This window comes from Centruroides sculpturatus, unplaced genomic scaffold (assembly GCF_000671375.1).
Source record: "Centruroides sculpturatus isolate CEXI.00-Female unplaced genomic scaffold, Cexi_2.0 scaffold1014, whole genome shotgun sequence".
NCBI lineage: Eukaryota > Metazoa > Arthropoda > Arachnida > Scorpiones > Buthidae > Centruroides > Centruroides sculpturatus.
The window spans coordinates 303710-325237 of record NW_019385381.1 but is presented as its reverse complement, the minus strand read 5'-3'; the positions used below and the strand labels follow the sequence as shown (position 1 = coordinate 325237).

The window sequence follows — 21528 nt, the reverse complement described above, 5'->3', positions numbered from 1 at the left end:
TTTTATGTACGTTTCTTTGCAAAGCTATATTTAATTATAATTTTCTTTAAAAGTATATTCATATAATTGAAGAATATTTTGTATGTACCAGTACATCCACCACATATTTTATTTCACCGAGTAAGTTTTTATTATTTTATTTTTAATTGTAGCCCTTATATCGTGGCTAGCGATTCGGAACGTAATTGTGATATGAAAAATACATTTAGAGAAGTCTACGGTTTTTACCGGCTTATCGAATAAACGATACGAATGGACCCCAGACCGTCACTGACGCGCAATTGACTGATTGTCCCTGGATGTCGGCTTCTTACAGAAACACAGCTTCCCTATCATCAAATGTCACGGCACGCCCCTGTAAACCACCTATCTCTAGCCAAACTAATTTGCTATCTAATTAGTTATTAGGCTCAACATAGCCCAATAGATAATCTGACAGATCATTTGCTAATAGAAATGTGCTGGGTTGTTGTTTATTATGTAAATTACACAATCAATCTGCAAGAAGGAAGTGCAGCTATCCATTCTTTCACAGTTAAGAAAATATTGTGGCAATATAAATTAAAACTTTCAGTTGTATGAAATATGCTGTAAATTCCCGATCTTACAATAGTGGAAGCGATTGTTTCCAATCAAATCCCAACCACTTGTAATGTAATCCGAATAAATTTTCTTTTTAGCGAAGTTTTACATTTAACAAATATTTTATGTATTTATTTTTTATAAAATACAAGGGAAGCGGCGCTTCCACCGCTTCTAATGACGGCACGCCACTGATGTTAAATCACATTATATTCATTCTTTGGTGTAACTGTATTTTATTTTGAAGTCATGTTTAAATACAATTAAATTAAAATTATTAAACTAAATCAATCTAAAATATAAACAATCAAAGTTCCCCCCTCAGTGGGCCGCGGTAAAATTATCAAACGTTGACCGGTCCGCGACGATAAAAAGGTTGGGACTGCTGGCCTAATTAATCTGGTTGCAATTTTACAGAATAATTGAGATAAATTCAACAGGCAAAATCCACTTTATTAGGTTGGTAGACTCAAGATCTTGGGTTCATTTTTGGATTTGCTGCCTCCATTTTACAAATTATCCTTAGCATTGTAATAAATGCTTTCAATTCTATTAGAAATGGATTTCTCTGAATCAAGAATATCATTTACTTTCATTTAATTAAACTTAAATAATTGAAAGAACAATTTGAACCAAAATCATACATTACAGTAAAGTACATTTTACAATAATAAACCAATTAAATGCAAATTAAACTGTCTCCAGATTTGACAGAAATAGACTGTCTTCGGTAAAAGAATTAATTATTCTCTTTCTGTTTCTGTACGGAGCACTTGACCACGATAGGTTAATTATAAAAAATGCTTTTGTTTAATTTTTTAATATTAAAGCCCGGGGGAAATAAGAGGGCCTTCTTTTCTCCACTCGATAAAACAAGGCCGGGCCCACAGTATGAGGTAGTAATTGGCGACAGAGAAGACCTGACATATCTGGGGCAGATGGCCCAAGAAATATATATGAAATTTACTCGCCCAGATTAGATTCTGGGATTCTTTTGTATTATGGCTTATGATTACTCACCATAATTTTAAGACTAATAAAGACGTATATGATCTAAATCAAAATAAATAAACTAACAATTTTTTGGAAAATGCACTTTACTTGTATTTAATTAGGAGCAGTGATTCTTGGATTTGGAAAAAATAACCTGTTAACTTAATTACATATAAAAAGCATTTTAAAGTTAACAAGATATTAATTGTCATGTATGACATACAACTGGAAATTTTGCCTATTAAACCAAGGTTTTACTGTAATATATATATGTATACACTGTTTTCCAAAAGGAATGCACCATAGATTTTGCAGAGAAACCTGTAAGCAAAGAATCAGGGTCAAGTGTATAGTGTATTCGTTATATGATGCATCATTTCAGAAGTGCAATACTGCCAAACTGAATTTGTGCAAACTGCAAGAAAAATATGTGTGGTCAAATCACTTTCAGCTAAAGTAGGCCAGCTGCATAATTCTGTAATTAACCAGTATATTGTAAAGATTGAACTTGTTCTTTTTAACACTTGATATGCAGATGTTAGCAAGAACACAACACATTCCTGGTCTTTTATTGTTATTTTTAGTTTTATTTAAATAAACTGGTAAATAAATTATATAACCAATACACAAAATGACTTCCAACAACTTAACACTTCATTGAGTAATAACAATCCACGAAAAACCTTTTTGTACAAGTGTTATGAGTGTATTTAAAGACATAACACTTGTATAAAAAGGTTTTTCGTGGATCGTTATAACCAATACACTATGCACTTGCATCTGATGCTTTGTGTATAAGTTTCTCTGCACAATTTCCCATGGTGTGTTTCTTTTGGAGAACATGGTGTACTGTACATAAATATACATACACATGTTTTTAATGTTTCAAAGAAAGATTTTAAATTGAACACATCAAAACAGTACATTGACTTAGAAAATAAATTTTGAAATAAAAATGATTTGTGTACTAAACAGAGAAATCTAATCTCTGAAAGTATAAAAATTGAAATTTCTTGTAATTATTAAAATAAATTCAAAAATAATTTTTTTAAGTATCAAGTCAAATGAAACTGAAATAAAATTAGCATTTTATTTAAAAACTTTTATTGCAACATCTTCAAATAGATATCATTTTATGCTCCCAAGTGTAATCTAAATAATTTTTAAGATAATTCATTTCATTCAGAAGCACTATGTAAGATTTGGATACCTTTTTTCCTAAGATGATTATTTCCTGTAAAAAAAAAAAATAAATATTTTGAAATATTTTTTTTCTATATTTTCACTTCCAAAATATTCATATTATTATTATTTATTTATTTTTAATACTAAACACAACAGACACAACATGCTATTTCACATTTTTTTATGCATTGAATAATGTTTCAGAATATACTCGATAGATTATCGAAGTATATTCATGTAATAATTTTTCTTCTCATTGAGCATTCTTTGAGTATAACATATATATACATTACATACATCAACAAACAGAAGAGTTTTGAGGTTTTAAAAATTAAGATGTTCATTAGATTGAAGTAAATTTAGCATCTAGGTTATATTATTAAATATTATTTCAGAAAAAAATTTTTGTGCTACTAACTTTATATATTTTTCTCTTTTTCTTCTTTAATTCATTTGGTTTTATTATATTTTCAGTAAAAAATTTATCAATGTTTATATTTATTATGCAGCTCTCTGCTAAAGATGCCCAATAACTAGTTAACTTTTTCTCTTTAAAAGCCATAGTTATGCTTAACCATTTCTCTGTTTCTTCACTAAAATAATTCTTAATGCACCTAATGATTTTGACAATTTAATAAAATGGAAAATATTTCACTATTTAAAGTATTTGTTGATTAATATTTACCATAATGTCATATTGGCTGAGAGATAAAATTCAATATCATCAGGACTTTGTGGTCTTAAATTATAAGGTGCCTCTGATAATTCTTGTAACATTTTTAATTGTTCACTTGTAGCTGTTATAACTATAACAAAAATTAAATTTATTATTTTTCTAATACAGTTATAACAATGCTGTGGAAATTGTTTTGAAATTATCATTGGACTCACCATTATGATTAAGTAGTTGTAAAGTATTTCCATAATAGAGAGCAATTGCAGAGCTTAAATCCGTAGAAAAAATATAACCATAATACATATTAAGCATCACTACACATTTCGAATAGCTGGAATTATATTATTAATATTTATTATTATTATTATTATTAAAGAAATTTATAATCAAACTTCAATTTAGTGCCATGGTTTTATTGCTTTCAAAATTGGCACTAAACTACGAGGGCTGTTTTTTTCAAGCTCTGATGGTCCATAAAACAAAGGCAAGTGTAAAAAAATGTCGAAAAGTAACCATGTTTGTACCTAACTTTTGGTAATAAATTCATTTTGTTATTTACACTTGTCTTTTTTTTATGGACCATCAGAGCTTGAAAAATAAAACAACCTATGTAAGTATTCAAATGATAAAAATTTTACATGGTTTTCCAAAAACAGAATGCTACCATTTTAACTTACTATAATTTTGTTAATTATTTTGAATTTAATGGTATCTTGCTCCTGTACATTAATTATTACCTGAAAAGTTTGCAATGTACACCAATCAATAGAGTAACTCTCTGAGTTTCATCTCCCATCTGCATTCAAATGTCTTGTTGTCTACAACCTCTAGAAAGGCAAAATGATAACTCTGCAACAGAGAAGATATTTTGTGTTCTGAGGTTTGCAAAGTTGGAATAAGTTACCATTGTGCAATGTGAGTGCTCTGCAGGAGCTGTAGAATTGTAACTTCTCTAGGTGTGACAATAAATATGCTGTAGTGAGTGAGTGTATGAAGAATTTGAGTATTGGTTGAATATGTGCCATGTGACATGAGGTCTGCACACATTGAAAATTATAGTGGACGTTTTCCAATGTTTAATGCACATTACAAAGTTCTCAGGTAATAATTAATATAATTAAAATAATCTACAATGGTAACATTCTTTTTGGAAAACTCTGTATATAGTTGACCCCTCTATAACACTATTGTGAAAATTCGAAGTTAATAAAAGCATTTAGTACTTTAAAAATTTAATAAGTTTAAAATAAAAATGCCCTCAACCAAAGGAATTTGACCCTACAAAAACGAAATATAAAGTACATGAGAGAATTATAACTCTTTTTGTTTAACTATAAACATTCTCACGATCAAACCGTATATAGTTTACAGTTATCGGCGAAATTCGTCATATTGTTGTCATTCTAACACCACCTTTAACCCCACACCTGCTAAAACAATTGATCACCTGACGAATTTTCCCACCAAAAAGGTATAAAAGCCATCCTCCTTCCCCCTCTCCGGGGAGTCGCTAATCAAGAAGTCGCCATCGCACCATCAAGATAGAATTTCGCTTCCCTCTAACCGGCCGCACCACATATTAGAAGACCTTCGATTCCAACCTTCAACTTGGATCCCGCTTTTCAGAAATTAAAGACCTTCGATATCATCGCAAGAGGTATGAACGCTTTATTGTAAGCTCTCTCTCTCATACGCGAATGAGACGTAACATGTTAGAACGTTTGTTTTATTATTTGTCTGTAATAAATTGTTAGTTTAGAAAAATGGTGTCTTTATTCGACTATGCCAACGCCTTATCGTCGGCCCCGTAACTCTCCTCCACTCGCGTAACGCGTAACCGAACGTTACTACCATCCCTGACAAGAAAGTAGGTCACCGGCCAGTGGCTGGAGGGAGAGGACTCCTCTTCCCTCCCGGTGGCTCACATATTGGTGTCACAGAAGTGGGGTTTGAATCTAAAAACCCCTAGAAATATCACACTATTGATTATTCCGTTTTATATGAATTCCATGTACAAGTCACTTAGATTTTAGAAATCTGTGAGCTGTTCACAGCCCGGCACACGTATTTGTAAAATTTGAGTGACTCGTACAGCATGGAATTCATATAAAACGGAATTATCAACAGTGTTATAGAGGGGTTGACTGTATATAATAATGAAGAGAGATTTTCAATATTTTTAAAATGGTTTGAGAAATTTGAAATTTATATTTGAAAGTCATGTGATTTAGTAGTAATAATATCATTGTCAATGCAAAACCTTACGTTCAATAATTCACAGGGGTTTCTCTCTTCTTAATATTTATGAGAAAGAATTATATGCAACTATGCATTGACACTTTGAGAATAATGCTATTTAAGAGGACAGTATATCAAAGTTTGACTGTATTTTTGAAGACAATTTCTTAAAATAAATGTGAAATATCAAAAATTTTGACTAATCTGCTTTAGAAAGATTATTCTATGTTTATAGAAAATGCTTATGTAATATCAAAATTTAAGAATTTTTTAGTAATTTTTCATAAATTGAAACTATTGATTCCACCACTACAGTAAGCTGATATTTCAATGTCTTGTAACCATTTTGAACAGTGTAGAATAAGATTATTCTACACTGTTCAAAAAATGAACAAAATAATTTATTAATAGGCAAAGCATATTCAAATTGCAAAGTTCAGAATATAAAGAAGATGCTCATTAAAAAATGAATCTATTATCAAACAAAATAAAATGCCTTTATTTCATTTCATTCAGGAATAAGGCAAAGTTTTTTTGTGTGAATCTTATAGACAGGCATACATTTCATATACTAGAATCTGTTAAGAGCCCTTTCATTATTATTAATATCAGCAATATACTTATTAAATAAATATATAATATTAAATATGTTTACAAAACTTACAGTCTAGCATAAAAGAGAGCTTGAATAAAAATTGGCATAATCACAAGAAGTACTTTTATGTTTAGAGTATTTGAAAATAATCTAATTCCTTCTAGTCCTGAAAAAATTTAGATATTAATTACTACTATTACATTATTTACAATATTTTTGTATCAAATATTTTGATATTCAAATTATAATAGGAGACGTATATAAGTTATACATATATACAGAGTATTTTTATTAATTATATGTATATTTTATATTGTGGTGATACACCATATTACTGTATATATTTTAGATATAAGTTTAGTTTTAAGTTTTCTTTCTTCTTTGTTTCCTCTTTTGTTTTCTCAAATTTTTGACTAACATTCCTTCCTGTGGGTGGGGTAACCCTTTCTAAGAACCACATTGACAATGGGAAGTGAGAGCACTGAGGCTACTATAACGAATAAGGAGATCATTCTTGGGTTAGACTCTTGGTGAAGGCAGACAAAGGGAGACGAAGGTAGCCTGCAGAGGAGAAAAGACCCTGTTAATGTAAAGAGAGAGAGATGACCGTCCCTTGTACAAGGAAGATCATTCAAGAGATCCAATTAAAGATCATCAGGAAACAAATTATAGTGGTTCCCCACCAGAAGAACATCAATACCAACCAGCAAACCCGGGTATTCTTTATAACCTCATCTTCTATCATATTAAAACTTTTTGTTAATCTTCCTATCCTCTTTTAGTTTATAATTTAGTGTAAGTATTAGTTATAAGATTAGAAATCAGTCTTTCCTTAATTGTTGCGAGCAGGTTCCCTTGATTTGTATTTACTCTATTCCTTGTTCTTATTTTGGATATTCTGTAATGCTCAGAGTTGGAATCCGAAAAAGAATCCTGTATATTACGATTCACGTGAAAAAAATAAATAATTGTTGTTATTTATTCATGTGTGGAGAGCACGTGGATGGGCAACACAAAGAAAGTGGTCTACAACAAAAGTTTTATTGTTGTTCGTGCAAGTATACAATATTCTCAGTGATCCCAACTCCGATACATACAACTCGCGTAACATATAATTATATCGGAAAGAGAGTGCAACAGTACTTCACGACAATTTAAAACTGTACTTAACCTATCTTAACCTAACTTAACCTAATCTATATACTAAATGAGACAGTAGAATGAAGGGAAAATATTAATATTAAGAATAAGAGAAACAAGGGAAGACTGCTGGTGGGGTACCTGTGTTTCTTCTTTTTCTTCAGAGTCCACTCACATCGATGAAAATGAACTACCGTGATCTTCCTTCCTTCCCATGATGTCTCGCTCTCGTTTTCCTCGAATCGCTCCCTTCTCCTTCGTTACGGCGACCAGGATATCCTCGCACTGTCCGTCCTCTCCCAACGCTAGCTCAAAAGTCCGCCTTCACCCCTTCTCTCCTTGCCTCGGGGCCTACTTCCACACCCTTGTTTTTCGTTGTAGTTCTCAGAAATGTTTTACCACCAGCAGGGAAACAGGACCGTTAGAAAGTTCGAGAAAGTGTTAAACAAAAGATCGAGGAAACTTAATCATAGGCTTAATACAAAATACAAATATAAAAAAAAAAACAACTGGTGTATCACCACACATGTACTGCCTTTCATGGACCATTGTACACTTGCAGGATTCTCCACAATATTCTTTGTTTCTTTGTTAGTGTGGACTAGATGAATCTATGATCATCTAGTCCACACTTGGACTCACAGCAATTGCCACCAAAATGCTTCTCAAATGATTCAAGTGAAATGTTTTCGACCATCCACCATACAACCCAGATCTTGTTCCAGTGACTTCCACTTGTTTCTTTTTCTGAAGAAAAACCTTGCAGGACAATACTTCCATGAAAATGATGGGATCAAAAATGATGTTGAAATGTAGTTCAAGCAGCAAGAGGTAGAATTCTACAACTCTGAGATACAGAAACTAGTACCCAGACTTAACAAGTGTTTGGACTTTGGCAGCAATTATGTAGAAAAATAATGCATGTACTAATAAATAAAGGGTAGTAGACATTTAGTGAAATAAAAATGTTTTGAATGAATACTAGCCATTGTATCTTTACTTTTTGAACATGCCTCGTAAATGCAGCAAAGCCTAATTCAGTGGTGCATTATGGCTTCATAGGCCCAAGAAAATTTGAATTAGAGGATCCCATGTAAAGTGTTGACTTCAAACATTTTTTTTTTTTTTTTTGGCAAATTTTTGGGAGGAATCCCCTAGTATCCTTGTTCATTTTTAATGCAACTTTTGCACTGTGCCATGTCAGTAATCTAGAGTCCCCAGCCTAAATTTAACTTTTATACTCTAACTACAGTCATGAGTTTATAAAAAATTAGTTTGAGATCCCATCAACAGGGGCCCCAAACTCCTTTTTGCCCATAGAATAATGCACCACTGGCTCTCTTGGTTGTTTTTGTTTGAATTCAATTTTTACCAACTGGCAATATAAAAGTTTCAAATAATACAATTGCTTTGATACAAATAAAAAAAACTGAACCAAACTTGATGATTTTGACAAAAGTCGAATTAATTTATATAAAAGTTGAGACATGTTCTCTCTGCTTAATCTAATAGATTACTCCAAGACAGCATTATAGTGAATCAAAAGGAAAAGTACAGTAGTTGAAACTAAACATGTAGTTAAGTATTAGTTTAATTACTAAATTTGGATAGTAATTGTAATTAGTAGTTAACTATATTGGGCATAGTTAACTACATAATTTAATTATGTTAGCAGTTAACTACAGGTATTCCTCATACAACATGGTTTCGCTCTAACACAGTTTGAAAATTGGGGATATCCCATGTACAACACAACTTCTAGTTTCACTCTAACACAGTTTGGAAAATTCTCCGAATTATGTTATTTGATATATTTTTTTATTTAAGTAAGCATGCATATTTTCTCAAATTTGCCCAGGGATTTTAGAATATTAAAATTTTCAATTTGTTTTGTGCCTTTTGTCAGATTTACTTTAATGAAACCTGAAAGTAAAATTTTCTCTTCCTTGTCCTAACTTTCGTAGTGCTCCACCACTATGGTTATTTTGGTTGTATTAATTTTGTAAAATTTGTAATTGTGTTCCGTTTGTTAAATAATATTGTATCGGGTTTTTCCTTTTTTCTTTGTTACGCATAACATAATGCTGTACACTCTGCATCACCTTTTGGAGGTAAAAAAATCGTGGCTGTGGACTGGTTAAGTGAAGCTCACTTAGGTGAACAAGTTTGCAGATGGTGGAAACTAAAAAAAAATGCTTGTTCCACATGTCAGAGGACCTCTTTTCCCTTTTTCCGTGGACTCACCTTCAATGCTGGACTGCACTGTCTAGACCAGGGGCGGCCAACAGTTTTTGCCCCCAGGCCAAATTGGAAAGAAAACTTTTTTTCATGGGCCGAACCAGAGGCTGCCCTAGGAAGATTTTGAGGTGGTGCGAGATCTCATTGTGGGTGTCACCCTGTAGAGACTAAATTGTACATAGAGATTACAGATACATTTTTTACCTTATGCNCGGGGCCTACTTCCACACCCTTGTTTTTCGTTGTAGTTCTCAGAAATGTTTTACCACCAGCAGGGAAACAGGACCGTTAGAAAGTTCGAGAAAGTGTTAAACAAAAGATCGAGGAAACTTAATCATAGGCTTAATACAAAATACAAATATAAAAAAAAAAACAACTGGTGTATCACCACACATGTACTGCCTTTCATGGACCATTGTACACTTGCAGGATTCTCCACAATATTCTTTGTTTCTTTGTTAGTGTGGACTAGATGAATCTATGATCATCTAGTCCACACTTGGACTCACAGCAATTGCCACCAAAATGCTTCTCAAATGATTCAAGTGAAATGTTTTCGACCATCCACCATACAACCCAGATCTTGTTCCAGTGACTTCCACTTGTTTCTTTTTCTGAAGAAAAACCTTGCAGGACAATACTTCCATGAAAATGATGGGATCAAAAATGATGTTGAAATGTAGTTCAAGCAGCAAGAGGTAGAATTCTACAACTCTGAGATACAGAAACTAGTACCCAGACTTAACAAGTGTTTGGACTTTGGCAGCAATTATGTAGAAAAATAATGCATGTACTAATAAATAAAGGGTAGTAGACATTTAGTGAAATAAAAATGTTTTGAATGAATACTAGCCATTGTATCTTTACTTTTTGAACATGCCTCGTAAATGCAGCAAAGCCTAATTCAGTGGTGCATTATGGCTTCATAGGCCCAAGAAAATTTGAATTAGAGGATCCCATGTAAAGTGTTGACTTCAAACATTTTTTTTTTTTTTTTTGGCAAATTTTTGGGAGGAATCCCCTAGTATCCTTGTTCATTTTTAATGCAACTTTTGCACTGTGCCATGTCAGTAATCTAGAGTCCCCAGCCTAAATTTAACTTTTATACTCTAACTACAGTCATGAGTTTATAAAAAATTAGTTTGAGATCCCATCAACAGGGGCCCCAAACTCCTTTTTGCCCATAGAATAATGCACCACTGGCTCTCTTGGTTGTTTTTGTTTGAATTCAATTTTTACCAACTGGCAATATAAAAGTTTCAAATAATACAATTGCTTTGATACAAATAAAAAAAACTGAACCAAACTTGATGATTTTGACAAAAGTCGAATTAATTTATATAAAAGTTGAGACATGTTCTCTCTGCTTAATCTAATAGATTACTCCAAGACAGCATTATAGTGAATCAAAAGGAAAAGTACAGTAGTTGAAACTAAACATGTAGTTAAGTATTAGTTTAATTACTAAATTTGGATAGTAATTGTAATTAGTAGTTAACTATATTGGGCATAGTTAACTACATAATTTAATTATGTTAGCAGTTAACTACAGGTATTCCTCATACAACATGGTTTCGCTCTAACACAGTTTGAAAATTGGGGATATCCCATGTACAACACAACTTCTAGTTTCACTCTAACACAGTTTGGAAAATTCTCCGAATTATGTTATTTGATATATTTTTTTATTTAAGTAAGCATGCATATTTTCTCAAATTTGCCCAGGGATTTTAGAATATTAAAATTTTCAATTTGTTTTGTGCCTTTTGTCAGATTTACTTTAATGAAACCTGAAAGTAAAATTTTCTCTTCCTTGTCCTAACTTTCGTAGTGCTCCACCACTATGGTTATTTTGGTTGTATTAATTTTGTAAAATTTGTAATTGTGTTCCGTTTGTTAAATAATATTGTATCGGGTTTTTCCTTTTTTCTTTGTTACGCATAACATAATGCTGTACACTCTGCATCACCTTTTGGAGGTCAAAAAATCGTGGCTGTGGACTGGTTAAGTGAAGCTCACTTAGGTGAACAAGTTTGCAGATGGTGGAAACTAAAAAAAAATGCTTGTTCCACATGTCAGAGGACCTCTTTTCCCTTTTTCCGTGGACTCACCTTCAATGCTGGACTGCACTGTCTAGACCAGGGGCGGCCAACAGTTTTTGCCCCCAGGCCAAATTGGAAAGAAAACTTTTTTTCATGGGCCGAACCAGAGGCTGCCCTAGGAAGATTTTGAGGTGGTGCGAGATCTCATTGTGGGTGTCACCCTGTAGAGACTAAATTGTACATAGAGATTACAGATACATTTTTTACCTTATCATGCTTTATCAACATTCTACGCTGTACTTAAGAGATTTGTAATGGACGGTTAACTCTAAACGTACAGTGAGTTGTTGACCTTTTTTTTCTTAGGCATCAGAATTTTTCATCAAGCTATTTGGACTTGAGTAGCTAATATTGAAAGATTAATCATGGGCCGCATAAATTCATTCAACGGGCCGTATGTTGCCATGCCTGGTCTAGCCCCATCCGGAAGGTTATCATGAGATATGATAAGAACAATAGGATATCGGATGGCTGTAGGAAGTGGACAATCCAACCTCATCAAACAAAACTTTCCTCCAATGAACAAGTAATTTAAGTAGGAATATACTTAGGAATCAGGTTGACTCATTGGGACATTCATTCATTCATTCATTCATTGTTTATTATGAGGTACACAAATCGTGTTACATACCTGGCTCCGCAGGAAGCACTACCAGGTTACAAAAACGTGACAAGAATAACATTGATTACAGTTAGGTTAATATAGGTTAGGATAATATACAATGTAAAAAATGTGGAGAAATTGAACAAGATATACATATGCAAAATACAGAAAGAAATGAGAACAGATACAAATGGATATACAAAATATGTACATATGCAATAAATGCAGATACAGGCAGGATTGAATAGAAATAGGATTGGGACAGTTATTTCATCAATTCTGCAGTTTGTAAACTTATTTTATAACCAAGCGTCAATCACATGTCGGCAAACAAAGAGTATTGGATTCTGCCAATTAATTGTATCAAGAGAATGTAACAACCTGGTATATCAACCTGTAGATAAGTGTATAGTATATTTATGTATATAAATTGAATAATCATGTTGTATCAATATTAGTGTTTAATTTAGAATTAATTATGTATGTAGTGACTAAGCTCAATTTAACTGTATAACCAATAAGTTCGTCATTTCAAGCCTTGAGCTGTTTTTGTCAATTGATGTTATTAGTATTAAATATAGTTCCATGAATATGTGTCCTTGGTTTTGTAAAGTCCTCAATCATTTACCCCACAACAAGACTGGGTATACTTCGGTATAGCTAAGTCACTACACTTTTCTATCAACCAGGTGTCATTGTCGTTACTTTCAGACTTTAGCCCTTAACACTGTAACCAAATTTTGATTCTATAGATTAATCTTTGTATTTAGTAAAGTTTATTTAAATAAGTGATAATTAGGTAAGTGTTATTAAACTTTTTATAAACTGCAGGTAAGGGTAATCATTTGTAAAAATGACAAATGAAATACAATGATATCTTGGTACTCAAACTGTTCCAAACTGAAACAATTCAGTATTTAAGCACAAAATCTGGAAAAAAAATCACTTGGTACTCGATTGAACAAATGATCAATTAATAACAATTTTATTTTTTCATTCATAGAAAATTATGAAAAAACAAAGATATGTGGATATTTCTGATCAAGATCAACAAAAAACTGAGATTACAATTATACCATAAAAAGAAAACACCTTTGTTTAACTAAAATTAATATTAACAGTACTTTTAATTGTGCTTATTAGTTAATTATTGCTAATTAATGATGTTTGATTAGTTAATTATTGATTGAAAATAAAGTATTGATTGTTTAATAAACATATTTCTTTTAGTAACAAAAAGAATAGTATACATTTGTTAACTTCTGGAACCTAACTCTATGTTTTGCATTAGTCCTTTGTTTTGTATAGTACAGATTTGCATAACAGGACACTTTTTCTGAATGTATCTACTATGTTATATGAGGGATACCTGTACTACCATATGTAAAAATGTATAATACAGTATAATGCAAAAGCATTCCCTTAGAATTTTTGAGAAATTGAAATTTTTGAAAATAATACCTAGATGAATGCATCGATCTACATTTCCATCTATTAATTCTAAATACATAACATTGTAAAACATATCCCCAGTAAATTTCATATCTTCAAGAGATATATTTGAAGTTGTCTTGATATAATTATTGCAACTGAAAAAAAAAAAAAGTTTAATCCAGTAGACATGAAATTATAACATAAATCTTGCCAAGTAAACTTACTATTCAATTGCAGATTCTGCCATTTTAATGTGCATTTCAACTGCTTTCCAATTCTTAAAATACTGAGCTTTAAGCAACAATATAAGAGAATCTATAAACTGAAAAAAAGGAATTGTTATTATTCTAGCAAAATAAATTTTACTAAAATAAAATTAGATTTAGATATACAGTGGTGCCTCGTATAACGTACGCCTCGAATAACGGACGCTGCGATTAACGGACTTTCTGTTTGACCGTTACGTGACTCGAGCAACGGACTTGCTGCGAACAACGGACTTTCCATTCGGCAGTTACGTGAGACGAACAATGGACTTTTTTCGAACAAGTGCGAATGATGTTTCCACTCTTTTGCCGTTGCCAATGACAATCTGCTNATTGTAATCCCATCCAAGGGAAAAGGATTAGAAAGGAAAATTCTAGAAAAATTAGAACAAAAGAACAAAGAAAATACTAAGCCTAACTTAAATTAAAAATACAAAATATACAATAATATGGCTGACAGCCACAGAAACTTATCAAAGTCATGGTGCTAACTAAAGTTTTATTGATTTTCCTTAAATTTTCTTTTTCTTTTTTCTTTCTGCATTAACATATTTAAGTGCTCAATATTAAGCTAGTATTCTCCCTTGGATGCCTTGACATAACTTCCAAGAACACTGTTCATATGAAAAACGTTTTTATTAAAATGGATTGAAATCTAAATTTAGACTCAACCTAATATTTACACACTCTTCTTTTGTTGTGGGTCTTGTAAGGAAAAATAGAAATAAAAAATACATAGGAAAGCATAAGAATAAATTAGAATTATTGCCAATAACAAAGATTTAAGACTATTAAATCTAGAATAACTAAGTACAGAGACTTTGTGTCAACAGTACATTTGTCTAACTGACACATAGATTATGTTGAGTTTTCATGGAAATTCCAAATTCCTTTGATTCATTCAGAAATTTTGAGGTTGATTATTTTTGTTTTTGTTCCTATGGGAAACTTAGTTTCATTAACATTTTCTCTTCAAGTTTTTTACTCTTTTTTATCCTCTTCTCAGTCAATTTCGAGATATAACTACAGTAATATTTGTATCATCATAGAATTTTTGTATTACATCATTTGTGAGTTTCATATATTATGCCCATTACTCAAATGTAAGCATCTGATAATTAATTAACCTTCCATTGGTGCATAAATATGTCAGATAAGCAGGATCTTTTTTCATCTCTGGAAAGTGAGATGGAGCTATAAGTTTCCCTTCTGACTACCCACCTAATGTTAAACCTGAAACACATCAGTATGTATGAGACTGTTGACATGGTGTATGGTGAATGGCTACACATTTTCTCTCTCAGTGTGATCCAACCATTCTAACATAATATATTTATAATGTTTTGCAACAATTAGTTATTTTATTTATGCTTTTTCTTAAATCTTAGAATGATTAATGTTTTGCAGAAACTACATTGTCAGTATTTGAGAGAAACATGTGGCATGCAAGCCATACTTTGACCACATCAATCTATTAAAATACAAATGACAACATATAAAAAACTCAATAGACAAAATAGTAGATATAAATACAAAAAAAATATTTCACTTTACAAAAATTTGCTTAATCCAATCTTCCAGATAATCTGTTTAGATCATCTGTATAATAAAAATAATCCAGATTTTAAAAAGTAATGAGTATAATTAAATCTTAAATTGGCTGAATTACTAAATAGTAAATAATACACATAATTTACAGAAATATAATTCTATAAACCTACTTCAACATAAGTTTTTTCTATTTTATTCATCAATAAATTTTGATATTTGGCAATATCATAAGCAAGAGAATATTGTTTCTTTTCAAAATATATCTTTACTGCTATTGCAAGACACCGACATTCTTCTAAAACTTCAGACTCTTTTGATCTGTTCATAATTTAAAGTGAACAATGTATTAAGTAAGTATTGATTTCTGTTAAATTAAATAAACGTGCAGAGTTTAAACATATACTTTATTTCCTCAGTTAAACTTTTGGGGAATAAAGATGCTTTTAAAAATAAATCCCAAGTTGAAAACCTTCAGTACTGTTGAGGTACTGCACTGTTTAGGGTAATGTAGTTTAGTGTGGCAGGTAAAGAGTTTAATTAAGATTCTTTCTCCTCAAATTGTCTAGAGTTAGACAGCACTGTCTATTCCAGGATTCACAGAAATACTTTTTTGAAATTAAATTATAAATATCGTCAAACATTGAGGATGGGAAAGTTATGATCAAGTTCATAAATCAAGAGCTTATCAGCCAAAAAATAATTAGGTTAAAGCTCTTTACTACCTTCTTGATAAAATTCACCATCTCTTTTGGAAAGAAGTGGTGAATTTGATCCATAAGTTAGTAAAGAGCTTGATTCCTATGAAAGCATCAAAGCAGACATGAATGACAATATAATAACTGAATTGGAAGACACTGAATCAAGTTAAATATAAAAACATTAATTACAGTATTTCAAATGTAGCTATAAGCTGTAAATACAGTCAACAAAATAGTTTTGATAATTTGGAAAATGTATAAATTAGCTATTTCTTTCAATTTTTATCCACTTGTATTCTGCTTCAAGGTCACAAACCCTGGGGATATGTATATTTTAAAAATAAACCTCCAGAATTTAATTGAGGAAATAAGGTATTTAATATTGCATATTTTATAAAGAATAAAATACACACTATCAAATAATACATGAAAATTCTTATGAATTTATAATCAATAGAAAGAATTGTAGTGTGTCATTTAATTAAAGAAAAAAATTAAGTATCAAAACAATGGACTTTAACAGATTTTACATATCTGCTAATAATCAGTTTTGTAAAATTTTTTGAAAAAACGGTTATATCCGTAGAATAAAATGACTATCTTGTTAGCTACATATAACTAAAACTTTATTACTATACAAAGCGTAACATTGTGCATACAGATCCAAATGTAGCCACAGCTAGTGCATGACTGAGATTGTAGATATGACAAAGGTCAAAGGTATGGAGTCGCCTGACCAGGTCAAGGGGCAATTTGATGTGGTTTATTGCCTGGCAGTTTACATACATGATAATTCTCCCATGCTTAAGAAAATGCTGTTTATGATTTGTTCACTTAAGGATTTAGGCATTGTACTGGTTTTTGTATTTGCATAAATTGTCAAGGTTCTGATTTATTTGAGTTTGTCAGCATTCAGTTAAATTCTTCCTCTTCCTTCTCTGGAGGCTGTTCGGAAGCTATTTTCATCATTGTCTCCTTTTTTTTTTTTGGGTAAAGTCATTACAGTTCTTTTATCGTAGCTAATTGTGCTTGGGTGTAGACTAGTGCTAGCTGGAGATAAATTTCTATTGTTTACTATGTCATTGCACTTATCAATTTTCTTTTTGCTGAAGTTAGATCATATCTGAATAGAATTTGCCTGTTTGTTAATTTCACACAGGCATAGTTGATCATTAAGTTGATCATAGTTGAGGCGTAATGCCTTTTTATTAAGTAGCCATCATCGAGTTCAAACCTTTTGCAGGATTCAATACTGTACTATAATTACTGCTTTATATATCAAGTTTGTCCTAACCCACCTATGTGGCCAGAAATTGTAAATCCTGAAGGTAACCATATAAGTGAGGCCTTACTGTATTATGTTATTTATATAACCTTAATGTTAAATAATTAAAATATTCTTTTAAAAGTCTTACAACATAAGCACTTTTTTAGCAAGTTTCTCTGTTACATTTCTGTAAAATTTTGGATAAGATCTACCCAATATGTTTGCTACTGTTTTTATATCATACAATGCAACTTTAAATTCTTTTTGAAGATAATTAATCTGAAAGGAGAAGAAAAATTATTAATCTTTCCTTCAGAAAATTTAAAAAATAACAAGTTAAAAATAACATAATTAGTTTACCTCAGCAGAAATTCTTTTTGCAACAATAAAAATAAAGGGAGTCTTTAGAATATAATCATCTTTCTTATTTGATATAATTATATTTTCATTCTTATTCATCTTTTTCAGTAAACTATTTGCTTCAGAAAGACAATGAGCAGCCTGAAATATTATTCAAATATTAAGGAAATTTTGTTTATATTGAAGATAAAACATTTATAAAAATATTTTATAAGAAAATGTTCTTATAAATGTTTTATCTTTAATTTTAAAAACACAAAAGTTTAAAATCATTTTATAAGAAAATGTTCATAATTCAAGTAAACTTACAAATTTAATAAAGAGTTCAGATACTAACAAAATATTTCTAATAATACAATGTTAAGTTTAAATATACTAAATTAAAACTGATAAAAAGACCATAGCAAGATAAGCATAGTGAATTAACCCCAAACAGATAATGGGTAAAAACTGGTTCAAAAGTAGGTATCAGTGAGTGATTAATTACTAATCAATATTAGACAAAATTTTCATAAATTTCAAGCTTCTGTACAAAATATGAGTTGTGAATTTTTCAAAATATCAATGTTTCTTTGCATCAAATTGTAAAGTAAAAATATAAACCTGACCTTCAAGAGCAAGGAAGCACAACCTATTGGTAAACTAATTCTGTGGATTGACATCAGAAGTCTATTTAAAATAGTTGAAAACATTAGTTTATTTGATTTAATTAAATAAATTGCTAGAAAAAAGGGAGAAAGGTGTTTTACTTATTAAAGAGAGAAAACTTATTAAAGTAAAAATATGTCATTTCTGAAAAAATGAGGTTCACAAGATGATGCATATTAGAAAATTTTTTGAAGTGAGATTTAAATGGAAAAAAATTACTTTTCAAAAAATGATTTCACTGGCTTAGGATGACAAAAATTTCAAAAATTTTTAGGGAATTTTATGTTACTGTACATTATATTATAAAAAAAAAAGTTATCAAATATCAAAAAAGAGTTATCAAATATATCAAATATAAAGAGATATCAAATATATCAAATAATCAAATCAAATATCAAATATTTCCATTATAAAAGACATTGTTAATGTGAGAAGCCATGTTCGATATAGACGATCTATTGAACAGTTATCAGCAACAAGTCGGTAAGACTTGCTCACGTTGTCACTGGATTGTTTTATTGTTTAAGATAGACTAAAGATCGTGAGATCTCAGCCAAGTCAGGATGCTGACACCAGTTAGGATAGTAAGAATTATTAATGTATCATGTCCTAACTCACGATATTAAACTTTAAAATAAATATAAGAAGGAGGGCTTTAAATTCAAGTGGGGAGGTATCATAAGTTCATTGATAGGTCCATACATATTTGAATTGACTAACATTGAGATTAGTATAATGAACAAATAATGAAATTTAATAAAAATAACAAAAATAGGATACAGACGTTTGAATAACTAAATAAATACTCCTAAATATTTTTACTATTCGCAAGAGAGAAAGAGAGAGAGAGAGAGTTTACAACAAAATAAATATAATACCTCTGAATATTATATTTAATTCATTCAACTACTAATTGAACTTTTTAAGGAAGTAAACGTTTGGAAATGGAAACCGTATTTCCTTATCCTCTCTTAATTTCCCTCAAAAAGTGGAAAAGTATACAATTTAAATATCAAAATATTACTTTGATTTAAAAATTTAGAAAAATAAAATGAACCTCATATTCAGATTCTCACATTAACATTAAATCATGTAACTTTCAACCTTCAAATTTAAATGTATGTACAGTACAGTACATATGGTATTACTATATACAATGTTATTTTTTAAAACACTTGAGTTTAGCTCCATACTCAATTTTATGCCACTTTTACAATTTTACAAATCAAAACTAGTGCCAGTGTGTCATCTCAGTACAATAGGCAAATTATTAGTTAGTTTGTCACACAGGTTACAGTACTTTTTTTTTACACTGAAAAAAACAAAAACAAAAATTTTGAATTATTTTTTGTTCTAAAAAACCAAGTCTATGACACTAAAATGGCAGTTTACATTTGATAGAACATGTATCCAAGACTAGTATTCAAAAACAGACTGTGAAAAATCTTTGATTTGTGACCATGACATTGAAAAATGTGAACGAGAGAGTCCATTTTCCAAAAAAATAGAAAATGTCCAATAACTTGAAAACTATGACACTTTTACTAAACACAATGTTTAATTTTCTGAACAGTCATGATATCCCCTATCCACAGGTAATGGATTATCCACTCTTTATGCCACAACCTGTATATACTGCATTAATCAAGTGATACTGATACACAGGTATCAGTATCACTTGATTAATGCAGCTAATTAATCCTCAATGCCACCATGTATATCAAAATTGCATTAACAGTGGTATCTTGGTACTTGACTGAACAATCACAACCCTCTAAAACAAATTTTCAGTTAATAACAAATATTTGGGCTGCAATTTTAAAAAATTGTTACCTGCAATTTCACATTTCATCCGTCCATCTGGCTGTCTGTCTTGATTAATCTTGAGAATGGAGTTAGACAGACAAAAGCCTAGACCAGATATGCAAAGCTTAGGAGCAGGAGATCCCGATTAACTATATACAAACTTCCAGTTTGCACCAGAAGTTACATTATTTCAATTCAAAAATTTTCCTCTGTAAAGAGTTAGCTAGATAATGACATGACTATTGCTAACAGGAAAAGTATGATGTACAGGGACAAGACACTACTAATTTGAGGTGGAAAACATATATTTTAAATTAAATAAATTAAAAATATAATTAAAAATTGAAGCCTGGCATTGTGATGATGTCACAATAAATAATTGCTTGTNAATTCACAACACTGTTGAATTTAACAAAAATCTTTTTATTTATTTATTCCATCACATTGTTTAAAATGTCTTTGTTTAATGCTATTATTATTAATTTGCTTCTATGTAGTGTGGCTGTTGGCCATAATATTGTATATTTTATATCTGTTAATTTTAGTTAGTCTTAGCCTTTTCTTTGTTCCTTTGTCTTCACTTTTTCTACAACTTTCCTTTTCAACCCTTTTCCCTTGAGTGGGATTACCGATTCCAATAAATTAGTAGTAGAACAAACGAAGACTAAGTAGTAAAACAAACTGTCTCTCTCACCGTTCCCTTTCTTTGCCCCAGGGCAAAGAAAGGGAACGGTGAGAGAGACAGTTTGGGCTCAAATTCCAAAGAGTTAGGACGGAAAAGAGATAGTGCTCCAGATCGAGTGTAGGATGATTGGAGACTACGAGGAGCCAAGGAATTGATAGGAAAGAATTCCTATAAGAGAACTTTGAAGGAAGCTATTGAAACAATAATATGGAAGGTCTACTGGAAGGATGAGAAGTAATGTTCCAAGGAAAGCTCCAAAGTGGTGTCCCACCCAAGATTATAAACTCAAGAAAATCCCGGGTATTTCCATCTTCCTCTTATACTATTCTTATTCATCTACTCTCTTCTTCCTGCTTTAGTTGTAAGTAGTATAAGTATTAGTTATAAGTTTTGCCCCGCGTATAGTTGTTGCACCCAATTAACTTGCTGTTTGTTAGATCAAATTTTAACACCTGTGTGT

General features: G+C 31.0%; 1 protein-coding gene across 2 annotated transcripts; it reads right to left on the bottom strand.

The window, feature by feature from the left end:
• Positions 1-2665: 2665 nt before the first annotated feature.
• On the bottom strand, positions 2666-18055 carry LOC111638361. 2 transcript variants are annotated; one of them, XM_023384060.1, is made up of 10 exons: positions 17930-18055; positions 17718-17848; positions 15775-15922; positions 14012-14109; positions 13815-13942; positions 6339-6435; positions 3652-3767; positions 3446-3566; positions 3179-3374; positions 2666-2809 (listed from the first exon to the last, which is right to left on the bottom strand). In XM_023384060.1, the coding sequence occupies exons 1-10, from the start codon at positions 18026-18028 to the stop codon at positions 2693-2695; spliced, it is 1251 nt and encodes a 416-aa protein (XP_023239828.1). In that variant the 5' UTR covers positions 18029-18055; the 3' UTR covers positions 2666-2692. The 2 variants fall into 2 exon arrangements, with proteins under 2 accessions (XP_023239828.1, XP_023239829.1); XM_023384061.1 differs by lacking the exon at positions 3179-3374 and having other exon boundaries at positions 2685-2809.
• Between the last annotated feature and the right edge of the window lie 3473 nt (positions 18056-21528).